Genomic DNA, 21,428 nt, shown 5'->3' with positions numbered 1-21,428 from the left:
GCCTTGTCTATCCCGTACAGGAATTTAATTTGGTCGCAGCCTAGCTTAGGGGTGCTCCTTTCCAATTCCGGAACCCTTTGTCCCCGCGATCGCCCAGTAAGACCCAAGTCATCCTACCTGGGTCCTGTGCACAGAAATTACTCGATCGCTCACTGTCTCGACTGCCTTGACAACCCCTCTTTGTTTCCTTGAGTCCGCCGGATATCACTCGCTCAAGCCACGTGGGGCGACGAGCAAGGAATCAGGGACTGCCGAACTCGGCAGGGTGCACCTTCTCCGATGTCCTTCCTTGCCCCCCTCACGGCCGGAGTGTGGATCCCGGACGAGCACCCCAAGTTGTCAGAAACGAGCCACGCTCCCGAATAATGGCTTCAAGACAAATTCAAGGAAACAAAGTTTATTAACAGTTCTGCAGAGCTGGGTGCCTTCAGAGAAGGGAACCCTGAACCTTACAGGGCAGCAGGTTTTATCCTTCTTCCTTACCCCTCCCCTCCCTGACTCGGGAGGTACATAGTCTTATCCCATTCCATATTTGGAGTTGTTTTTTTTACACATTTCTGTAAAACAATAGTCCATATCTCAGGACTTCAATGATTCCACAAACAGTTAATCTTGTCAGGGCTTCTGCATTCATGCTTATCAGACATAATTAAATCACATTTGTTTTCTGACTTTAACCCCGACCTCTTTCAGAAACGCACATCTTAATTTACTTCGAATCTCACAGTAATTAAATCATTGAATGTGTTTTTTACAGAATGGATGATGCTGTAAGTGTGGTTGAACTGTATCACAGGTTACATCCAGAGTGTCACTCAGCAAAGGAGACAAACAAACAGCAAGCCAAGGGGATTGAACTGATTAAGGTAGTTTTCTGAGTTTCTCTGTTTTTATTATTACTTCATCTTGATTGTAGAATGGCAGTTTTTAACAGGTAATCTGCATGGCATTAGCATTCTAGGAAACTCAAACAAGCAGGTCTGCCTGGGATTAAAGTCTTCTGTCCTGGGTACTTGCCGTTCCCCATTCCTGTTTTCTCCCTCTCATCCTATCTCCTTACCCGCCCATCACTTCCCTCTGGTGTTCCTCCTCCTCCCTTTTCTCCATGGTCTTCTACCCTTTATCATTAGATTCCCCCTTCTCTGGCCCTTTATCTCATTTACCAATCAACTTCCAGCTCTTTACTTCACCCCACCCCCTCTCCTGGTTTCACCTATCACCTGCCACCTTGTACTTCTTCCTCCCCTCCCCCACCTTCTCCTCTTTCTTTCTAGTCCTGATGAAGGGTCTTGGCCCAGAACATCAACTCTTTACTCTTCTCTGTAGATGCTGCCCAGCTTGCTGAGTTCTTCCAGCATTTTGTATCTGTTTCTTTGGATTTCCAGCATCTGCAGATTTTTTTGTGTTCCCAAAGAAAATAATGTTTTTTTTTAAAAACATGGATGAGAGGTGTATGGAGGGATATGGTCTAGCTGCAGGTCAGTGGGACTAAGCAGAAAAATGGTTTGGCACAGCCAAGAAGGGCCAAAATGCCTGTTTCTGTGCTGTCATGTTCTATGGTTCTATCAACAAGAGTACAAATTGGGAAATACACAATCATACTATTGTAAAAGCAGGGCACAGGTGTTGAACAAAAGCATGGTAATTTGAAAGGAACATTGATTTCAATTTATCTACATTGGACAGCTGAAATTTTTAGACTGTTTGGAAGAACGTGATTGGGCCAATTCTTAGATGCCCAAATAATTGCACATTATACAAACATTTATGGAACTATGGCCCAAGCAAACAGCAAAAAAAAGTGCAACTGCTTTGTCCAGGCCTATTAAAAGTGTAATTAAAAGTCAGATTAAAAATCAGTATTGTAAGATGGTACGAAAAAAGTTATTGAAAAGCAAGATACAGTAAAGTCTGCAGGTGCTGGAACTCCAAAGCAACACATGCAAAATGCTGGAAGAACTCAGCAGGTCAAGCAGCATCTATGGAAATGAATAAATAGTCAATATTTTGGGCTGAGACCCTTCAGGATTGAGAAGGAAGAGGGAAGATGCCAGAATAAAATGGTTGGAGGGAAGGAAAGGAGGCTAGTTGGAAGCCAGGTGAGTGGGAAAGGTCAATGGCTGGAGAAGAAGGAATCTGATAGGAAAGGAGAGTGAACCGTAGGAAAAAGGGGAGGAGGAGGGGATCCAGGGGGAAGTAATAGGCAGGTGAGAAGAGGTAAAAGGTCTAAGTTGGAAATCAAAGAGGGGGAGATATGTTTACTGGAAGGAGAAATCAATATTCATGGCAGCAGGTTGGAGGCAACCCAACAGAATACAAGGTGTTGCTCCTCAACCCTGAGAGTAGCTTCATCTTGGCACAAGAGGACACCATTAACCAACATGTCAGAATGGAAATTGGAATCGGATTTAAAATGTTTGGCCCAAGGGAAATCCTGCTTGTGGCAGATGGGAGTTGAAGTGCTCACCAAAGCAGCCCCCCAATTTATGATAGGTCTCACCAGTATAGAGGAGGCTGCATTGCGAACACTGGACACATTAGGCAACCCAGCAAGTTCACTGGCGAACTGTTGCTGCACCTGGAAGGACTACCTGGTGCCCTGAATCGAGGTCAGGGAGAAGGCTTATGGGCAGGCATAGCACTTAGGCCACTTGCAGAGGTAAGTGCTTGGAGGGAGGTCAATGGAGAGGGATGAATGGACAAGGTAATCGCAGAGGGAGTGTTCTCTGCAGAAAGTGGCGGGGGGAGGGGAGCAGGTAGATGTGTTTAGTGGTAGGATTCGTTTGGAGTTGACGGAAGTTGGAGGATGATGTGTTGGAGGCAGAGGTAGGTAAGGACAAGACTATTAAGGTGGTGGGAAGATGGGACAAGCACGGATGTAAGGGAAATGGAGATGCGGGGGAGAGCAGCATCAATAGTGGAGGGAGAGAAACCATGTTCTTTAAAGGACATCTCTGATGTTCTGGAATGGAAAGTCATGTCCTGGGAACAGATGAAACATCCTTTTACTGGGCATCTCTGGAAATGCGGCTCATTAGCCCCTCGCTAACAGCCACTGGATTCCACAGCGAGCCCCTCCTTTCTCCAGCTTCGTACGTCCAGGCATTATATGACTTTGAGAAAAGGGAATAGCATTTTTGCAGGAGATAGGGTGGCAAAAGGTAACCATGGGAATCAGTAGGTTTATAAAGGATGTTGGTTGACAGTTTGTCTCCAGAGATTGAGAAAAGTGAGGCAGGGTTCGGAGATGGACCAAATAAATTTAAAAGCAGGGAAGTTAGAGGCAAAGTTGATAAAATTGGCAAGTTCGTCATGGCTGTATGAAGCAGCCCCAATGCAGTTGTGAATATAGCGGAGTAAGAGTTGAGTAGAACTGAGGAGGGCTTTGAACCTGGACTGGTCTACGTTGCCAGCAAAGAGGCAGGCATAGCTGGGCCCATGCAAGTGCTAACAGCTGCCCCTGGCATTTGGAAAAAGTGGGAGAAGCTGAGGACCAGTTCTGCCAGACGGAGGGTGGTAGTGGTAGAAGGGCACTGGCTGTTTCTTTTGTCAAGAAAGCAGCAGAAAGCTTTGAGGCTTTCTTGCTGGGAGCATAAGTGGAAAAGGACTGAATGTCCATGGTGAAGATAAGGCGGTCAGGGCCAGGGAATTGAAACTGTAAAGTCATTCAATTCCAGAATTCAGTAGCAGAGACTTGAGGTTCCAATGCAGTAGTTTGAATTGAAATAATTGTTGTCTTAGAGATTTGTCTCGTTCTTTTGAAACAATTATTAATGCAAAATCTCAAAGTTGATCTCTGATTTTTGCTAGTTATTATGTAAACAAAGTTGGAACATTAAAACATAATACATTTCTATTTCTAGGTATTTTCCAATACTGATTCTAAGAAGGGAGGCTATATTGAATTAGCTTTGCAAGTTTATCAAGAAACGCTCAGCAGCTCTAGTGATCAGGATCTCCATAGGAGCGAAGAACAAAACTGATGTTAAATCAATCCAACACTTTCTGGTTTGGATCCTGGTGAAAACAATTGATGAAAAAAATTTACTTTCCATTCACTTGCTTTTGGAAAATGCATTGATTGTGGCTAATCTGTACAGACGTTATCTTCATAGAAAATTCAATGTTTTCTATTTTGGGATGTGATTTATTAAATATTTAACTGTTATTTGCTGCCTCCAGTCCCCTCTTTATTGCAGTTGGAGTGTGGGTAAGCTTTGCTGTCAATGGGTATACTGACCCAGGTCATAAAAACATTGTTGTTTTAAAGCTCAATGTTGGTTTTGCAGTTGAACTGCTTATTCTATAAATTGCTATTGAAATTCTTTCAGTAGTTGCTATGAAATGTTTGAATGTAGGGTGGAACAACTTGAACGTATAAATGCTGTGAAACAGTCCCAACAATTTTTGATGTTGTGGAGCTTGATGAACTTGGCAGTTAGCTTGGAGATGCTTTATCAGCAGTCGAGGTGCCATCCTCAGTGCACAGTTGTTGGTGCTTCTCACTGGCGGTGCTCGTGTCCATATAGGCTACCCATCCAGTTGACCTTTGAATTCTTTTGGCTCTTAGGGATTCGTAGATGGCGTCTATTTTAATGTTTGTTTACGGAGTTATCAGTAGAGAACCACAATTCTAAAAATTCTTGTGCCTGCTTGTTGGTGTTTCTCCCAGAGAGAAACTGTGCACTAAGGATGTCACCTCGACTGGTGATGAAATGCATGCAAGCTAATTATCCTGCTTGGCGAACACCACAACTTCAGATGCCTCAACCACCATCTGAATTTAACAGCTTTTCTTATCTTGGAAAAAGAACGAATAGTCCTTACTGACATTTCAGAAGCTTTTGATAAACTGTGAAGGTGGACAATTTACCAAAAGACTTTTTCATCAAATTTGGTTAGCCTTTTCTGAAATACAAAATAAATCATCAATATTAAAGTGCTTCCACAGGCTTTTTCTCCGAAGACTCCTTTAAGCTGAACACCTTTCATGAGAGTAGAATTAATAAGTCTATATTGAAAACCATCTCAATTTTTTGGAATGAAGAAAAATATTCCACTGTAAAAGAACAATTACAAATGTACAAGAGTCATAAAAAACATGTTTTATTTGGAGTTAATACAACACAACAGTATGAACATTTCTATTCAGTTATGAAACTCCACTACTTTACAAGGTATGTGGCAACCATGGTACTTTTTATGATTTTAAACTGGTCTAACAGCACCACCTATTGTGTGGGACAAGCATTTAGGAATGTCACCTTGCTGCCAAATTAGCTTTTATAATTCTAGAATTGTCCAAAGTTTAATTAGCAGATTTCTTTATAAGCAATGATAGGCATTCATTAATAGAAATTTGGTCAGGTTTAAATAATTACTTTTCAACTTAATCATCCAGGAAGTCTTCATCCAAGTTAACATCAGAAGTATCAATGTCATCCAGCTCCAAGTTATCCAAATCATCTTCTAGCTCAGTAAGAGACTGAAAATAAGAGAATATAATCAACAAATACAATATTTTGTGCTCACATTTACATAAGGAATCATAGACAACAGGCAAAGACATGGCTTGCATAAATCAGGTCTGTAGAAACTAGTATAAGTATTTCAGTGAGAGGCATTGAGGCCTCAAGTGTGTGCATGGCTTTTTGCCAATTACACTTTTAAGAATTCTATTGGCAGAACACTAAGTTGTGGTAACACTGTAGTACTTTGATTCAACCGAAAAAAAATCACTAACTTCAATAGAGGTTAGCAGTTGCTAACATTATTAAATTTAAGCATGTCCCTTTAATCAGATATTAAACCTCTGACTTTATAGACCTCTGCTACGGGGAAACATTTCCTACTATCTACTCTATGCTTAAATTTTGTATCTTTTTTGGCCTCAGTTCCAGGGAAGACTAGTGCAGCTGATTAAGTTTATCTTAATACTGAAATGCTCCACACCAGGCTTCAGCCTGGCAAATCTCCTTTTCGTACTCCAGAATATTTTGGCCAAACCCACGTTTATAATTTTACATGTCAATTAATGAAGACAAAAATGTCATTTGCTTTGTTCGTCACCTTATCCTCAATGAGGGAATCTTGGATGTGTAGTGAGGTCTCTTTTCCTCAATAGTCCCTAGGGTTTATTCTTTACTTATGTCTTAGCCTTTGTGTTCACAAAATACAACACCTCAATTAAGATTTATCTTTGTTCTGCCCATCTTCTCAATGTTGTCAGCCAAAGATTACTCTATTATACCCGATTTTTGTGTCATCTGCAACTTACTAACCATGCCTATGTTCAAATACAAACAATGTATACAACAGTAAGGATCCAAGCACCAATTGCTGTGATACACCATGACTCATAGGTTTTACACTTAAAAACCAACCCTTCAGATCCATCTGCCCCTTACCAAGACAAATTTGCTTCTAATTTGCCGAGTCCTATAGATTTTTTTTTTAAGATGAGTTTCACCTTACAGAGACATTGCTGTTAACTCTGCATGTAATGTATGTCAACTACGCTGTCTTCAATGCATTTTGCTACTGCTTCAAAATATTCAACTAAATTGGTCATACAAGAAGTCACTCTAAAGCCATGCAAACGCTGATCAGTCCTTGCCTTTACAGGTCCAGATTAATATTGTTCCTTGGAATCTTTTTCAATGACTTACCACTCAAATGTTCTTAACTTTCCTTTTCTATTTCTTTTGTATGGACAATAAAATTTCAGTAAGGCAATAATCAATTGAAATTTATTCCAAATTTTCAATCATATTTTAGGATGGCTGACGTAACTCACAATCACATCTAATATTTCCGATTCACTAGTCCAATCTCTTGAGGTTGATTTAACAGAATTCTACACTGAGGGAATCAAGTTTAAAGGAAAGCAGAATGAGAGGCACATTCCCAAAGACTTATAAACAGACGTATCTATTTTACTCACATTCTGTACTGTATTAAGCTCCTTTTGGGATTCAGCAATAAGTCTACACTCAATACTAAGTGCCAGTGATTTATTCAATTTGTCAATATTTAATCTAGTTTATGCTCAAGTAACATGCCAGTTAAAGTACCCTTCTTAACAGAGTGAGTCTAATTTCTTTATACACTTAAATCAATATGCACTGAAGATTACCTCTAGAAAAATAAAGGCCCAACTCCTTATACTATCTAAATGACTTTAAAAATACTTATCTAGTGCCATTTATCTACATTCTTTATGGCTTTCTACCCAACGTACAAATGCTCTAAAACTGGATAGGTATCCCAAACAAGGTCTAGCTAGGTCTTTGTACAAAGCAGATGCATTAATTTTTGTTAATTTTTTTGGTGTAATCATTAGCCTTTCTGCACTGCTATGAACCTTCACTTCTCTGTGCTAAAAAGCATCTTCCCAATTCATCAGGCTGTCAGCATATAACTAGGCATAACATACACAATTACCAATGTCTTTACACATACAATTTAACTTTGATCTATAGTATATAGCATACTCACGAACAAGAATAGGCCATCATGCACCTCAAGCTTGCTCCACTGTTCAATATGGTCATGCTGAACCACTTAAGCAGCCCAGTCGTATCAACATGCACCAGGACTACAGCCCTCCATACCCCTGTCATCTACGTACCTATCCAAACTTCTCTTAAATATTCAAATTAAGCTCACATGCATGACCTGCACTGGCAGCTCATTCCACACTCACAAATCTCTGACTGAAGAAGTTTTCCCTCACATTCTCCCTTCAATTTTTCACCTTTCAGAGTTAACATGTCTAGTTGTAGTCCCACCCAAGTGCAGTAAAAAAAAACCTGCTTGCATTTACCCTGCTATACCCTCATAATATTGTATATCTCTATCAAATCTCCCCTCAATCTTCTACATTCCTAGCATTAAAGTCCTAACCTATTCAATCTTTCCTTATTAACTCGGGTCCTCCAGTCCCAGCAACAGCCTTGTAAATTTTCTCTGAACTCTTTGAACCTTATTTACATCTTTGCCAGGTGACCATAACTGTATACAATACTCCAAATGTCTTCCCAGATCCCTTTGTTCTACTGCACCCCTCAGTGCCCTACCATTCACTGTGTAAGGCCTACCCTGGTTGGTCCTATTAAAGTGCAACACCTTGCACTCGTCAAATCTATGTAGACAATATCCACTGCCTTATCTTAATCAACATTCCTGGAAGCTTCCTGAAAAACTCCTAAGATTGGTTAGAAGCAACCTACCACGCACAAAGCCATGCTGACTATCCCTAATCAGTCCCTACCTATCCAAATACTCATATCCGGTCCCTTAGAATAGCTTCCAATAACTTTCCCACTACTAATATCAGGCTCACCAGCCTATAATATCCTGATTTACTTTTAGAGACCTTCTTAAACAGTGGAATATTAGCTAGCCTCTCATCCTCCGGTACCTCACCTGTTGCTAGGGATGACTTAAACATCTCCATTAAGGCCCCTACAATTACTGCGCAGGCCTCCCACAGGGTTCAAGGGATCACCTTGTCAGGCCCTGGAGATCTATCCATGCTACTTTGCCTCGAGAACAAATATTTCCTCGTCTATAATCTGTGCTGAGTCCATAAAGTTGATACCACTTTGCCTCATTTCTATAGACTCTTGTGTCCGTCTCCCGAGTAAACATAGATGCAAACAATCCATTTAAGATCTTCCCATCTCTTCTGGATTCATGCATTCTGATCTTCCAGAGGACCAATTTTGTCCCTTGCAATTCATATCTGTAGAATCTCTTAGGATTCTCCGTCACATTGTCTGCGAGGACAACCTTATGCCTTCTTTTAGCCCTCCTGGTTTCTTTTTGTGTTCTTGCATTTCTTAAATCCCATAAGTACCTCATTTGTTCCTACCTGCTATACACCTTTTTTCCCCTCAATATCTCTTGAAAACCAATGCTTCCCAAACTTGTTTTCTTCACCTTTTATTCTGACAGGCAAGTACAAGCTTTGTACTCCCAAAATTTCACATTTGAAGGCCTCCCACTTACCAAGTACACCTTTGCCAGAAAACTAGCCTGCCCCAATCCACAATTGCTAGATCCTTAACTTATACAATCAAAATTGGCCTTTTCTGCAATTTAGAATCTCTACCAGAGGACCAGATCTATCCTTTCCCATATTTACTTTGAAACTAATGGCATTATGATCACTAGATGCAAAGTGTACCCCTACACAAATTTCTGTCACCTGCCCTGTCTCATTCCCTAATAGGAGATCAAGTATTGCACATTCTCTCTGGAACTCTGATGTGCTGATTAAGGAAACTTTCCTGAGCACATTTAAAGAACTCTATCCCATCTGGTCTTTTATAGTACGGAAAGTTAAAATCACCTACTATAACAACTATGTTTCTTGCAACAGCCTGCAATCTCTCTACAAATTTGTTCCTCTAAGTCCTGCAGTCGGTTGAATGGTCTGTAATATAGTACTGTTAACATGGCCATACTTTTCTTATTCCTCAGTTTCACCCATAAAGCCTCCCTAGATGAGTTTTCCAGTCTGTCCTGACAGAACAGTGCCATGACATTTCCCTGACTAGTATCGCCAGCCCTCCCTGTCGTGTCTAAAACAACAGAACCCTAGGATATTGAGCTACCAGTCCTGTCCCTCCTGCAACCAAGTTTCACTGATGTATCCATTACCTGAACTTATCTGCCTTTCCTACAATACATAAGAGCAGAATTAGGCCATTCGTCCCATTGAACCTGCTCCGTCATGGCTGGTTTATTACCCCTCTCAACCTCATACTCCCAACTTATGCCTGTAACCTTTGACACCATGACTAATGAAGAAACTATCAACTATCAACCGCTTTAAACACAGCTGATGACCTGTTCTCCACAGCCGTTTATGGCAACAATTTCCAGAGATTCACCACCCTCTGGCTAAAAAAAAAATTCCTCTTCACCTTTCTTCTAAATGGACGTCCCTTTATTTGGAGGCTGTGTCCTCTGGTCCTCGTCAGAAACACCCTTTCTAAATCCACTCTATCTAGGTTTTTTAAATATTTGGTACATTTCAATGAGATATGCCCCCCCACCCCTGTTCTAAACTCAAGCAAATACAGGCCCAGAGCCATCAAATGCTCAGATGTTAACCCTTTCATTCCTGGGATCATTCTTGTGAACCTCCTCTGACATCACTCAATGCCAGCACATCTTTTATTAGGTAAGGGGCCTAAAGCTGCTTACAATTTCCAAGTACGGTCTGACCAATGCCTTAAAAAAAAAACATTATTACATCCATGCTTTTACATTCCAGTCCTCGAAAGGAATGCTAACATTGCATCTGCCTTCCTCACCACTGACTCACCTGCAAATTATTCTTTCACACTTTTGATTTTTGAATTTTCTCCCCATTTAAAAAATAGTCTACACCCTTATTCCTTCTACCAAAGTGCATGATCATACACTTAACTAAACTATATTCCATCTACCACTTCTTTGCCCACTCTCCTAATCCAAGTCTTTCTGCAGATGCCCCGCTTCGTCAACACTACCTGCCCCTCCAACTATCTTCATATCATCTGCAAACTTGGGCACAAAGTCTGCAATTCCATCATCCAAATCACTGACACAGAACATGAAAAGTGGTTCTAAAACAGAACTCTGCGGAATACCATTAGTTACTGGCAGCCAACCAGAAATATCCCTCTTTATTCCTGCTCTTTGCTTTTTTTTTGGAACCTCATGTGTAGTACCTTGTCACAGGCATTCTTAAAATCCAAGTTAACAACGTCCAATAACTCTCCTTTGTCTATCCTGCCTGTCAGTTCCTTGAAGAATTCCAATAGATGTGTCCTGCAAGATTTCCCCTTTAGAAACCATGCTGACTTTAGCCTATTTTATCATGTATCGCCGTACCCCGAAATCTCATCTTTCCAACTACCATAGCCACGGCCTGCTAGTTTCCTCTTTTTCTGTTCCTACCCTTCTTAAAGAGTGGAGTGACATTTGCAATTTTACATTCCTCCGGAACCATGCTAGAATCTAGAGATTCTTATAAGATCATTACTAATGTCTCCACAATCTCTTCAGCTTCCTCTTTCAGAACCGTGGGATATAGTCCTCCTGGTCCAGATAACTTATCTACCTCAAGAACTTCCAGCTTCCCAAGCACTTTTTCCTTAGTATTAACAACTACATTCACTTTTGCTTCCTGACATTCTCAAATTTCTGGCATATTGCTAGTGTCTTCCACAGTGAAGACACAAAATACTTCTTCACTTCGTCCACCATTGCTTTATTCCCCATTACTCCCTCTGCAACATCATTTTCCAGCAGTCCAATATCCACTCTCGCCTCACTTTTACTCTTTAAGCATTTGAAAAAACTTCTGGTATACCTTTATATTATTGGCTACTTCACCTTCATATTACATTTTCTTGCTACTGATGACTTTTTGTAGTTGCCCTATATTTTTTTTAAGAAAATTCCCAGTCCTCTAACTTCCCAATTTTTGCTATATTATATACCCACTCTTCTGCTTTTATGCTGTCTTTGACTTCTTGTCAGTCATGATTGCATAATCCTCCTTTTAGAATACTACATCTCTGGTATGTATTTATCCTGCGCCTTCTGAATTGCTGTTCTGCCGTCACCCCTAATACAGTCCCCTTCCAATCAGCTTTGGCCAGCTTCTCTCTGATGCCTGTGTAATTCCCTTTACTCCAACTGATACACCTGACTTTAGCTTTCCCTCTCAAACTGCAGGGTGAATTCTACATTATGATCACTGCCTTCTAAGGGCTGCTTTACTTTAAGTTACCTCATCCTATCGGGTTCATTGAGAGTACAATCCATTCATCCCAGACTTTACCCTTGTAAATCTACTCTGGACTGATGTAATGTTAATTTTATTCATTTCACGGTAAGAGGACCGAAACAGTCATCCAGAGAGGCCTTACTTAGATCCCATACAATTGTAACAAACTTTTCTATTTCTAAACTTTACAATAAAGATCAACATGCCATACTTCTTGATGGACTTGCTGAGTAACTTTTTATGATTTATGCACAAAAACATGCAAATCACTTCTGTGCTTCACTCATTTGCGGTCACTGTCCATGTAGCTAATAATCTGCCTTTGATTCCACTTATCAAAGTGCACATCAAATCCTTTCCTGAAAAATCAATACAGCTATATTGACTGCACCACCTCCACTGTTAGCCATTTATGTTTGGAATATTCTCACCAAGTGCAATCACCAAATCAAGCACTAGCTAATCTAGTCATTTTTTATTTATTTATCCAAGGAATAGTTGAAATGAGATGTGTACATGGAATATTCCAGCTTATTACCTTTTTAGTTTGAAGGTCCATTGAGTCAGCTGAAACTGGTACAGAAACAGATGAAGATTCCAATACTGCTTTTGTTTCTGATATTACTGTGGACTTTTCTGGTACTGCTTCATCTTCACTAGAAGATTTCTGTAACATCACAGATTTATATCAAGTGGAGATATTGTAATAAAATCACTCGCAAGTAATTTTGTATAAATGAAACTACTTTAGATAACTATTTTAACATAAAACAGGAAACTATTTTAGAACACAATGCTCCAAATATGTATCTTATTTAATTTTTCTGGACATATCTTGCAAGGCTCAGCTTCTGCCACCAGAGACCCTCACTGAGTTTGCTATATTTGCCTTATGAAGAGTCCTTTAGTGGTTCAAGGCATGTACTAAGCCACTTACACCTGCAGGGTCAGGATTACAGACTTTACTTTCCAACCTCATACATTTTCAAAATCATGGCCAGTTTTAGAAGTTTTGATTTTACACTGATTTACATTAGTTTCCATCCCAAGTATTTAAGATCCAGCTACCTCTGCTGATGTTCCATGCTGAGATGACACAAAGCCTTTTGATTCTTCCATAACGTTCCTTTCTTCATTTGGCTGATGAACAAAAATAATTGAAAAGATTAACACTAGCCAGTTTACAAATTCAAATTCTCAGCACTTCTAAAATGTAAGAGACTGTTCTTATTTACAGTGACAAGGGGGTAATCCCGAGCAGGTCTGTGTTTAGTGTTGCTGGTTTCTTTCAAATACTGCTCAGCCACAAATGCTTCCTTCAGGCCTGGGAATAAGTTCTCATACTCTGTGGGGTCAGCAAGCGATTCGGCAGCTTTTTGGTTTAGTTTAGAGAGACTCTCCTTCCACAGTTTCACAACTCTTAAAAAAAGGGAAAATCAACATCAGAATAGAACCTATGTGCATTTATTGTGTACTTTTGTGCATAAACACGTATTACACTATGATATAAAAGAGTTATACCATACCTGGAAACCTGACAGGGCAGATAAGTTCTAGAGAAAAAGGCAGCTTCTGGAAGGCGTCCTGTTTTTATCAGCAATTCCAAACAACTGTCAAGCCTAAGTAGATTAGGATATAGTTAGGAGTTTATACAGAATACCTAAATATACTTTAAAATGTTAATCAATTAAACTTTAAATCAAATATATATTTTTTTAAATTAAATGCATAAATTCCCTATAGACTATAGTGAGTTAGTTCACTTGAGAGAAGCTACAAGTTAATAGCCTACACTATAAACAGGAGGAGGGGTCTGGAAGAAGGCAACACAGGAGGGGAAAATCATTCACACTTTTGTTACCAAGTGAACTGCTCATTTGCGATATATTGACATCAGATAAGGGCCTGGATGAGAGTAGCTTAAAGCAGAGATCTGAAAATGTGTGATTGAGCACAGTGGTGGGAAGGAGCATTGCAGCTCATCCTGGTTAAGGATTTACACAAAAGCAAAAATACAATCTTTTTTTAATATATCAAGAGGGCAAGATTTACAATCTAAACTATTTCTGAGGGCATTCATGAGAAATATATTTTATCCAAGCCATTCTAAAGTAATACAGAATGGTAGTGTTCTTATTAAAATTATAGTTGTCCTTTTATACACTAATCATTTCCCATTTCTTCAGTTCAAAAAACTGGATACACTGGACCAGATTAGCAGCAGTAAAATTCTGTAGCCCAACAGCCCCAACAAACTAAGCTTTGGTTTTGAAGGTGTCCCGCATATGGAGTGAGATGCATGAGCAATCAATCCTCTGGTAATGATCCTGAGACACTGCCTCCAGCATCTCCCAGAGAGCTTTCGATAATTCATATGTCAAAGGCCCAAGTAACTGATTTGTTAATATGCCATAGAGTTAAAAACAGTTAAAATTAATTAAAACTAAAAACACCAAATTGTTCATTAAAATTATAAACTTAGGTAGTAAATCACAAATACTAGAAAGTCTGCAAATGCTGGAAATCCAGTGCAAAATACACACAGAATGCTGGAGGAAATCAGGTCAGGCAGAGTAAATGAAGAGGAGGAAATTATTGACATTTCAGGCCGAGACCCTTCTAAAGGACTTGGGTCCTTTACGCAAATTTTCCTTTCAGTAAACTAAGAACAAAACCTGGACCTTTGTACCTCCCTTTTGCACCTGGATTCTTGACTTACTGGGAGACTACAGATAGCGCGGGTTACAAATAACAGCTCTTCCTCACTGACAATTAACACTGGCACACCTCAAGGATGTATGCTTAGCTCACTCCTCTACTCTCTCTACTCCCACAACTGTGTGGCTAGGCACAGCTCAAACATCATCTATAAATTTTCTGATGACACTGTTGGCAGAATTTCAGATGGTGATGAGGACATACAGGAGTATTTGTGATAGGAGCATCCAGATAAAGGAAGCATTAGATCTACAGTACTGTGCAAAAGACTTGGGCACCCTAGATTTTTTATATGGTTTCAGATGGTTATGGCCTCCATAGAGTCCTGATCTCAACATCATCCAGGCTGTGTGGGGTTACCTGGAGAGACAGAAGCAAGCAAGATAGCTGAAGTCGGCAGAAGAAATGTGGCAAGTTCTCCAAGATGTTTGAAACAACCTATCAGATAAACTGCAAGACAGTATACCTAAGAGAACTGATGCAGTTTTAAAGGCAAAGGGTGTGATTTTTTAAAAACTGTTTACTGGTCTTCATAGCAAATTTTTCAATAACTAGAAACTTCATTATTTTTGAAAGCATCTTCGCTTTACAGAATTTTTTTACATGTGCCTAAGACTTTGCACATTACTGCATACAGTTATGGAAATCAATAGTTGCTGCTTATCATTTCACTTGACATAAAATAAAAAGTTAATTAAGGCCAATAACCAGAGTACTTACTTTCCTTGCATGAAGTAGGTCATAAAGGCCACATTGTTTTTGCCATCTTTTTCAACTACTTCTGCTAGTTTGTTAAACATCGGAGCATTGCCAGAAGCAGTGGCCAGCAGCAGCAATCCACCATAATCCTGAGCATGATGCAGACATTCCTGGGCAAGGGCAAACTGACACTTGCTAATTGCAAGCTCGGCCAATTGCTTCCATTTCTGTTCTGACTGTAGAGATAAAATGGGACATTTTGCATGAAAGATAAAATGGCGAAATTTTACAGTTTCAGAAACATGCAAAGTCAGGCTTGAAATCATACCTGAAATTTACATTTTTACATGGGGTTGCTGTCTGAAACCTGTATTCACAGCTGGAATACTGCCCTTTCAGAAATGCCAACTTGTTAATGATTTTTTTTTGTAATTCCCAGTTTCTAAGGCCATGTTACTTTGTTTATGTTCCCATTTCTAAATCTTAATCACAATCCCTGTCATAAGCATTCACCTATTTTCGGTGCACCGTTTTTAACTAATTCTGGTTGTGATTCTTTTTGAACTTTCTCATGTTAATACCTATTAAGTCTTTTTACCATCTCTTTGATTTATGGTTAAGCACCATGTTACTTGTCAAATTTTCCTTATCTGACTGCAGCTTTCCTTTATTCTAGTGGCTGCCAACTAGTCGATTGTTATCGACCAGTCGATTTTTGAGACTTTCTCAGTAGATACTGAAAAAAAAAGAAAATTGCGCACTGGGCAGAAAAGACTGGAAGCAAAACCCCACAACCCGGAAACAACCTCTCCCCAGAAACAGCTCCCCGCAGCGGGAGCACCGCTACATCACCATTATCCCAATCGGCATCAACCTATCTTTATAATGCTCACATTACAACACTCTGCCCCCTTTAAATTCAAACATTCCCCACATGTAAAAGAACTGGGAAACAAAAACAGTGGTGTCATTAGCTTGTGTACCACTGAAACTTATACTAGTGTCTCAGTAACAGTTTACCAATACAAAACACCTGAAAAACGAGGCAGATTCAACATTCAGTCTAACAAAGGAAACTGTCCATGCAAATACTCAGTCTGTCAGGAGGTTTGCGAGGGCGCTGTGCTGCAACGTATGAAAATTATTAAATCTAAGTACAGGAGCTATCTTACTGATAGACAACTCACAGACTGTCTCAGACTGGCTGTCAGTAGTTATGAGCCAAATTTCAGGGAACTAGCAGAAAGTATTCAGCCCCAGTCATCACACTGAGTGCAACGGTCAATTTTTATTCATTTATTTTTCGTGTTGAAATAAAATTAAATAATGATTTAATAATAATGATGATTTAATAATAATTAAATAATGAAACATAGGATTAAAGGTGTTGTAATGCGAGCATTATAAAAGTAAGTAATACTAATTAAGATAATGGTAACATAGCAACTTTCCTGCTACGGAAAGCTGCGTGCAAAGAGAGACTGCTTCTGGGGCTGCGGGGCTCCACTTCCGGTCCCTTCTGCCTGGTGTGCATGCGTGTGCCTAAACACGATTTAGTAGGTCGATCTTGCCTTTCAAGGCTGAAGTAGGGGATCTTGGGGTTTAAAAGGTTGGCGACCACTACTTTATTCTATTTGCTTTTAAAATTCCATTACTCTGTGATAAAGTTTGACTTGCATCTGAAATATTGCCCGGCTTCTCCACAGAGACTGAGTAACTGGATAAATATTTCCCATCGCAAAGTAAGGGTTAATGAGATTGATTTTATACACCACTGAATGTTACATCAAGGTTCTCATACATAGATTTACAATTACAGCTAATGAGCTGAGGTGAACTTACCAACAGAAACCAAGACAAAACTCTACAAAATCTCCACTTTAAATAAAAAGTGACAGAGGAATTAGAGAATTTAAGAAGTGACAACATGAAAATAATTGGTTAAAAATATGTGTCTACTTTGAGATTAGAGTAATAAAATCATGGTTATAAAGTACTGAAACATGGCTTTCAGCCCAGTAAGTTCACACCAACTATCAAGTGCTCATTTACGCTAATCCTATTTTATTCTCCCACATAGCCATCAACCTTTGCCCACACATTAGGGGTGATTTACGTGGCCAATTAAGCAAGCAATCCATGAATTTGGATGGAAATCAGAGCACCCAAAAGAAATCCAATTATTCATAGGGAGAAAATGCAAATTCCACACAGACAACACTAAACATACCTCTTAAGCAACTTAAATTCAGTCCTGACCTTCGGTGTTCTCCATGTGGAATTTGCAATTTCTCCCTCTGAATACATGGGTTTCCTCTGAGTGATTTACTCATGAGCCACTGTGTCACCAACGATTTTGCTATATATAAAAATGAAGTCCAATGTACATATGATTTATCATCCCCAAATGTAACAGCTTAATTCTGCAAACTGACTTCCATTTCTGTCTTGACCAAGTCCACTGATATCCTCCTTTCAGAACCAGAACCACCTATCATCAAATATTGTACTAACCCACTTCAAAAGCTTTTAATAATTAATGTATTATAATTTAACTCAGCGTGATGTAATTAAACATAAAAAGCATATATTCTAACTGAATTCAATAATGCAATATGGCTTCAAACACTAGTGCCAATGGGTATTGAAGCAACAGGACATTAATTACCTCCGCTTCTACAGCTAATTGATAGGCGATCTTCAGTTCACCCAGCTGCAGTGCCAGTTCAAAGCGGTGTTCTGGATCAGTGGATACAGCAAGAGCCTGTGATTTGAAACCCTGTGTATAAGGAAAGACAGCAAGTTGAAAATTCTTGTGAGAAACGCATTCTCATTTTCAAACCTGTCCACTATAAAAAAAATTCAGCTTGAATTGTTATTGTAGCAATGTATTTTCTATCAGTCTTACTCCTGTTCAGAGGAGGTTTCATTCTTCCTATGGTAGAAAATACCGATACATTATTTTATATTCTCTGGATCTTAAATACCAATTTATCTGGGCATTAATAAATAGTTATTATTGCCTAAAAGGGAAAACAAACTTGTACTTATGCACCTTCAGCAGAAGAAAATATTGCAAATTGATTCACAAGGCTAACTACTTTGAAAATGAAATTGTCTGAGTTCAGTGATGTATATACAAATATCAAAATATGAATTCTTGTGATTCTCCATCTTGGATATCTAGATTTCCAAATCACAAACTACTTTACACAAACTGGATGAATACAAAGCAGCTTTCCCATTCATTCTTGACTGTTTGATTTCTTGCTAGGGTATCAAATGGACCCACCAACCATTGATTGGAACAATCAGTGACATGAGCTTGAATTTATAGTATTGTGGCGACCCACTTTCTGCGCAGGTGAACCAGCTCACAAATAGCCAGCGCGCTGGGGGAGACTTTGGTAATGCACCTCTGATGCCATTTCCACCCAGCGAGGGTGGGCGCTAGGGATTTAAATGCCAGCACTGCGAAGTTTGAATAAACTAGTCTCCAAACGACTTACCGACTGCGTGTCGTTATTTCAGCGCTGTGTGTAGCACATCGCTACATTGGTGACCCCGACGGTCGGAACGGGATTTGGACCAAAGATGGCCGACTCTTCATCTGTTCACGCAGTTTCGCTAAAACTGCTGACTTTCTGGACGCTGCAACCACGCGTGTGGTTTAGCCAAGCAGAAGCCCAGTTCCAGATTCGGCAGATATCCTCTGATTCCACGCGTTACTACAACGTGGTGAGTGCCCTTGACCAGGAGACGGCCGCCCAGGTTGCGGATTTCATACAGTCGCCCCCGGAAGAAGGCAAATATGAAGCATTCAAAGCGCTGCTCATTGGGACCTTTGGCCTCTCACGGCGTGAGCGGGGTGCCCACCTGCTTCACCTGGACGGTTTGGGAGACAGACTGCCATCAGCATTGATGAACGAGATGCTGTCCCTGGCTGACGGCCACAAGCCATGCCTCATGTTCGAGCAAGTGTTCCTGGAGCAACTGCCCAAGGACATACATCTGCTGCTGCCCGATGCAGATTTCAGTGACCCCCGGAAGGTGGCGGCCTGGACAGACGTACTGTGGAAAGCCAAGAGGGAGAGCGTGGCGTCCATCGGTCAGATTACCAGGCCACGTGCCCAACAGCAGACCAGACCAGGCCCGGCATGGGGGCGCACACAACCCAGAGGCAGGAGTGAGGAGGCCAGTGAACAGTGGTGTTTCTACCACCAGTGGTGGGGCACAAAAGCCCGACGTTGTCGCCCGCCCTGCAAGGGCCAGCTGCCGCTAATGACTATGGCGGCAGCCACCAGGACAGCCTCTTGTACGTCTGGGACAAACAGTCGGGACGCCGCTTCTTGGTCGACACCGGAGCGGAGATCAGCGTCTTGCCCCCGACGGGGTACAACACCCGCAACAGGAAGCCAGGACCCACCCTGAGGGCCGCAAACGGCAGCACGATACGGATCTACGGCACCCACACAGTGCAGCTGCAGTTCGGCTCCAGCTGGTTCACGTGGGACTTCACACTGGCCGCTGTGGTCACAGCCTGCTGGTCGACTTGCAAGGGAAAAGACTAATACATGCCGAGACTTTCCAGACATTTTCCCTGGGTGAAGCCAAGTTGCCGGTCCCACACCTGGACACCATCACGCTGTCGGACAACGAATTCACCAGAATCCTGGCACTGCAGTTCACGGCAGCCATGCCCAGACATGGGGTACAGCACCACATTCCGACCCAGGGACCACCCCTCCATGCCTGCTCACGAAGGCTCCCCCCAGAGAAGCTCCGCCTGGCGAAGGAGGAGTTCAAGAGGATGGAGGAATTGGGGATCGTACAGAGGTCTGACACCCCTTGGGCCTCCCCCCTGCACATGGTGCCCAAAGCAGCCGGGGGTTAGAGACCATGCGGCAACTACCGCAGACTGAACGAGGCTACCACTCCAGACCGCTACCCTGTGCCGTACATACAAGACTTTGCAGCAAACCTACACAGGGCAAGAATCTTTTCCAAAGTAGACCTCGTCCGGGGATACCATCAAATCCCGGTGCACCCTGAAGACATCCCCAAAACAGCACTCATCACCCCGTTCGGCCTGTTCAAGTTCCTCCGAAAGCCGTTTGGCCTGAAGAATGCTACACAGACGTTCCAGCGGCTAATGGACACAGTGGGATGCGACCTGGACTTTGCGTTCATCTATTTGGACGACATCCTTATAGCCAGCAGTTGCCGTCAGGAGCATCTGTCCCACCTCCGCCAGCTCTACTCCCGCTTGAGTGATTTCAGCCTCACGATCACGATCAACCCAGCCAAGTGCCAGTTCGGTCTTGATACCATCGACTACCTGGGCCACAGGATTACCAAAGACGGGGCAACACCTCTGCCCGCCAAGGTAGACACGATCCGCCACTTTGCCCGGCCCAACACAGTCAAAGGCCTGCAGGAGTTCGTTGGTATGGTGAACTTCTACCACCGTTTCCTCCCCTCAGCAGCCCATATCATGCGCCCTTTGTACACCCTGATGTCGGGTAAAGGCAAGGACATTACTTGGGACGAGGAGGCCGCGGCCACTTTCGTTAAAGCCAAGGAAGCCTTGGCAGATGCCGCGATGCTGGTGCACCCCAGAACGGACGTTCCTACCGCCCTCACAGTGGACGCATCTGACACAGCAGTCGGTGGGGTGCTGGAGCAGCTCATCGAGGGGCGCTGGCAACCCCTGGCGTACTTCAGCAAGCACCCACGACCACCTGAACTTAAGTACAGTGCTTTCGACCGGGAGCTGTTGGCACTGTATCTGGCAACCCGGCATTTCAGGTACTTCTTAGAAGGCAGGCCGTTTGCCGCGTTCACGGACCACAAACCGTTGACCTTCGCATTCACGAAGGTGTCCGATCCCCGGTCGGCTCGCCAGCAGCGACATCTGTCCTACATCTCCGAGTACACGACGGACATCCAGCATGTCTCGGGGAAGGACAACGTTGTGGCGGACGCACTCTCCAGACCAGCTGTCCAGGCCCTGTCCCTGGGAGTGGACTATGCAGCACTGGCGGAGGCGCAGCAGGCAGACGACGAGATGCCCAGCTACAGGACTGCAATCTCGGGTTTGCAGCTGCAGGACTTTCTCGTAGGCCCAGGTGATAGGACCCTCCTGTGCAACATGGCTACTGGCCAACCTCGCCCCATCATCCCGGCAGCCTGGAGGCGGTGGGTTTTCGACTCCATACACGGT

The 21,428-nt window shown here is 41.9% G+C and overlaps 2 protein-coding genes across 2 annotated transcripts in view; one reads left to right on the top strand and one right to left on the bottom strand.

Moving 5' to 3' along the window:
* mrps22 (mitochondrial ribosomal protein S22) overlaps positions 1-4,168 on the top strand; it is a 53,842-nt gene extending 49,674 nt beyond the window's left edge. The window contains exons 7-8 of the mRNA XM_073040916.1: positions 758-866; positions 3,864-4,168. Of these exons, the coding sequence (XP_072897017.1) occupies positions 758-866; positions 3,864-3,983 (229 nt within the window). The 3' untranslated portion in view covers positions 3,984-4,168. The remainder of the gene's footprint in view (positions 1-757; positions 867-3,863) is intronic.
* A 922-nt stretch (positions 4,169-5,090) lies between these two features.
* copb2 (COPI coat complex subunit beta 2) overlaps positions 5,091-21,428 on the bottom strand; it is a 37,749-nt gene continuing 21,411 nt past the window's right edge. The window contains exons 16-22 of the mRNA XM_073040915.1: positions 17,874-17,984; positions 15,227-15,441; positions 13,315-13,407; positions 13,024-13,207; positions 12,857-12,928; positions 12,327-12,455; positions 5,091-5,485 (exon numbers count right to left, since the gene is read on the bottom strand). Coding sequence (XP_072897016.1) covers positions 5,390-5,485; positions 12,327-12,455; positions 12,857-12,928; positions 13,024-13,207; positions 13,315-13,407; positions 15,227-15,441; positions 17,874-17,984 — 900 coding nt within the window. The 3' untranslated portion in view covers positions 5,091-5,389. The remainder of the gene's footprint in view (positions 5,486-12,326; positions 12,456-12,856; positions 12,929-13,023; positions 13,208-13,314; positions 13,408-15,226; positions 15,442-17,873; positions 17,985-21,428) is intronic.

This window comes from Hemitrygon akajei, chromosome 3 (genome assembly GCF_048418815.1).
Source record: "Hemitrygon akajei chromosome 3, sHemAka1.3, whole genome shotgun sequence".
NCBI lineage: Eukaryota > Metazoa > Chordata > Chondrichthyes > Myliobatiformes > Dasyatidae > Hemitrygon > Hemitrygon akajei.
The sequence above is the reverse complement of the archived record's forward strand: the minus strand, read 5'-3'. Positions and strand labels throughout refer to the sequence as shown.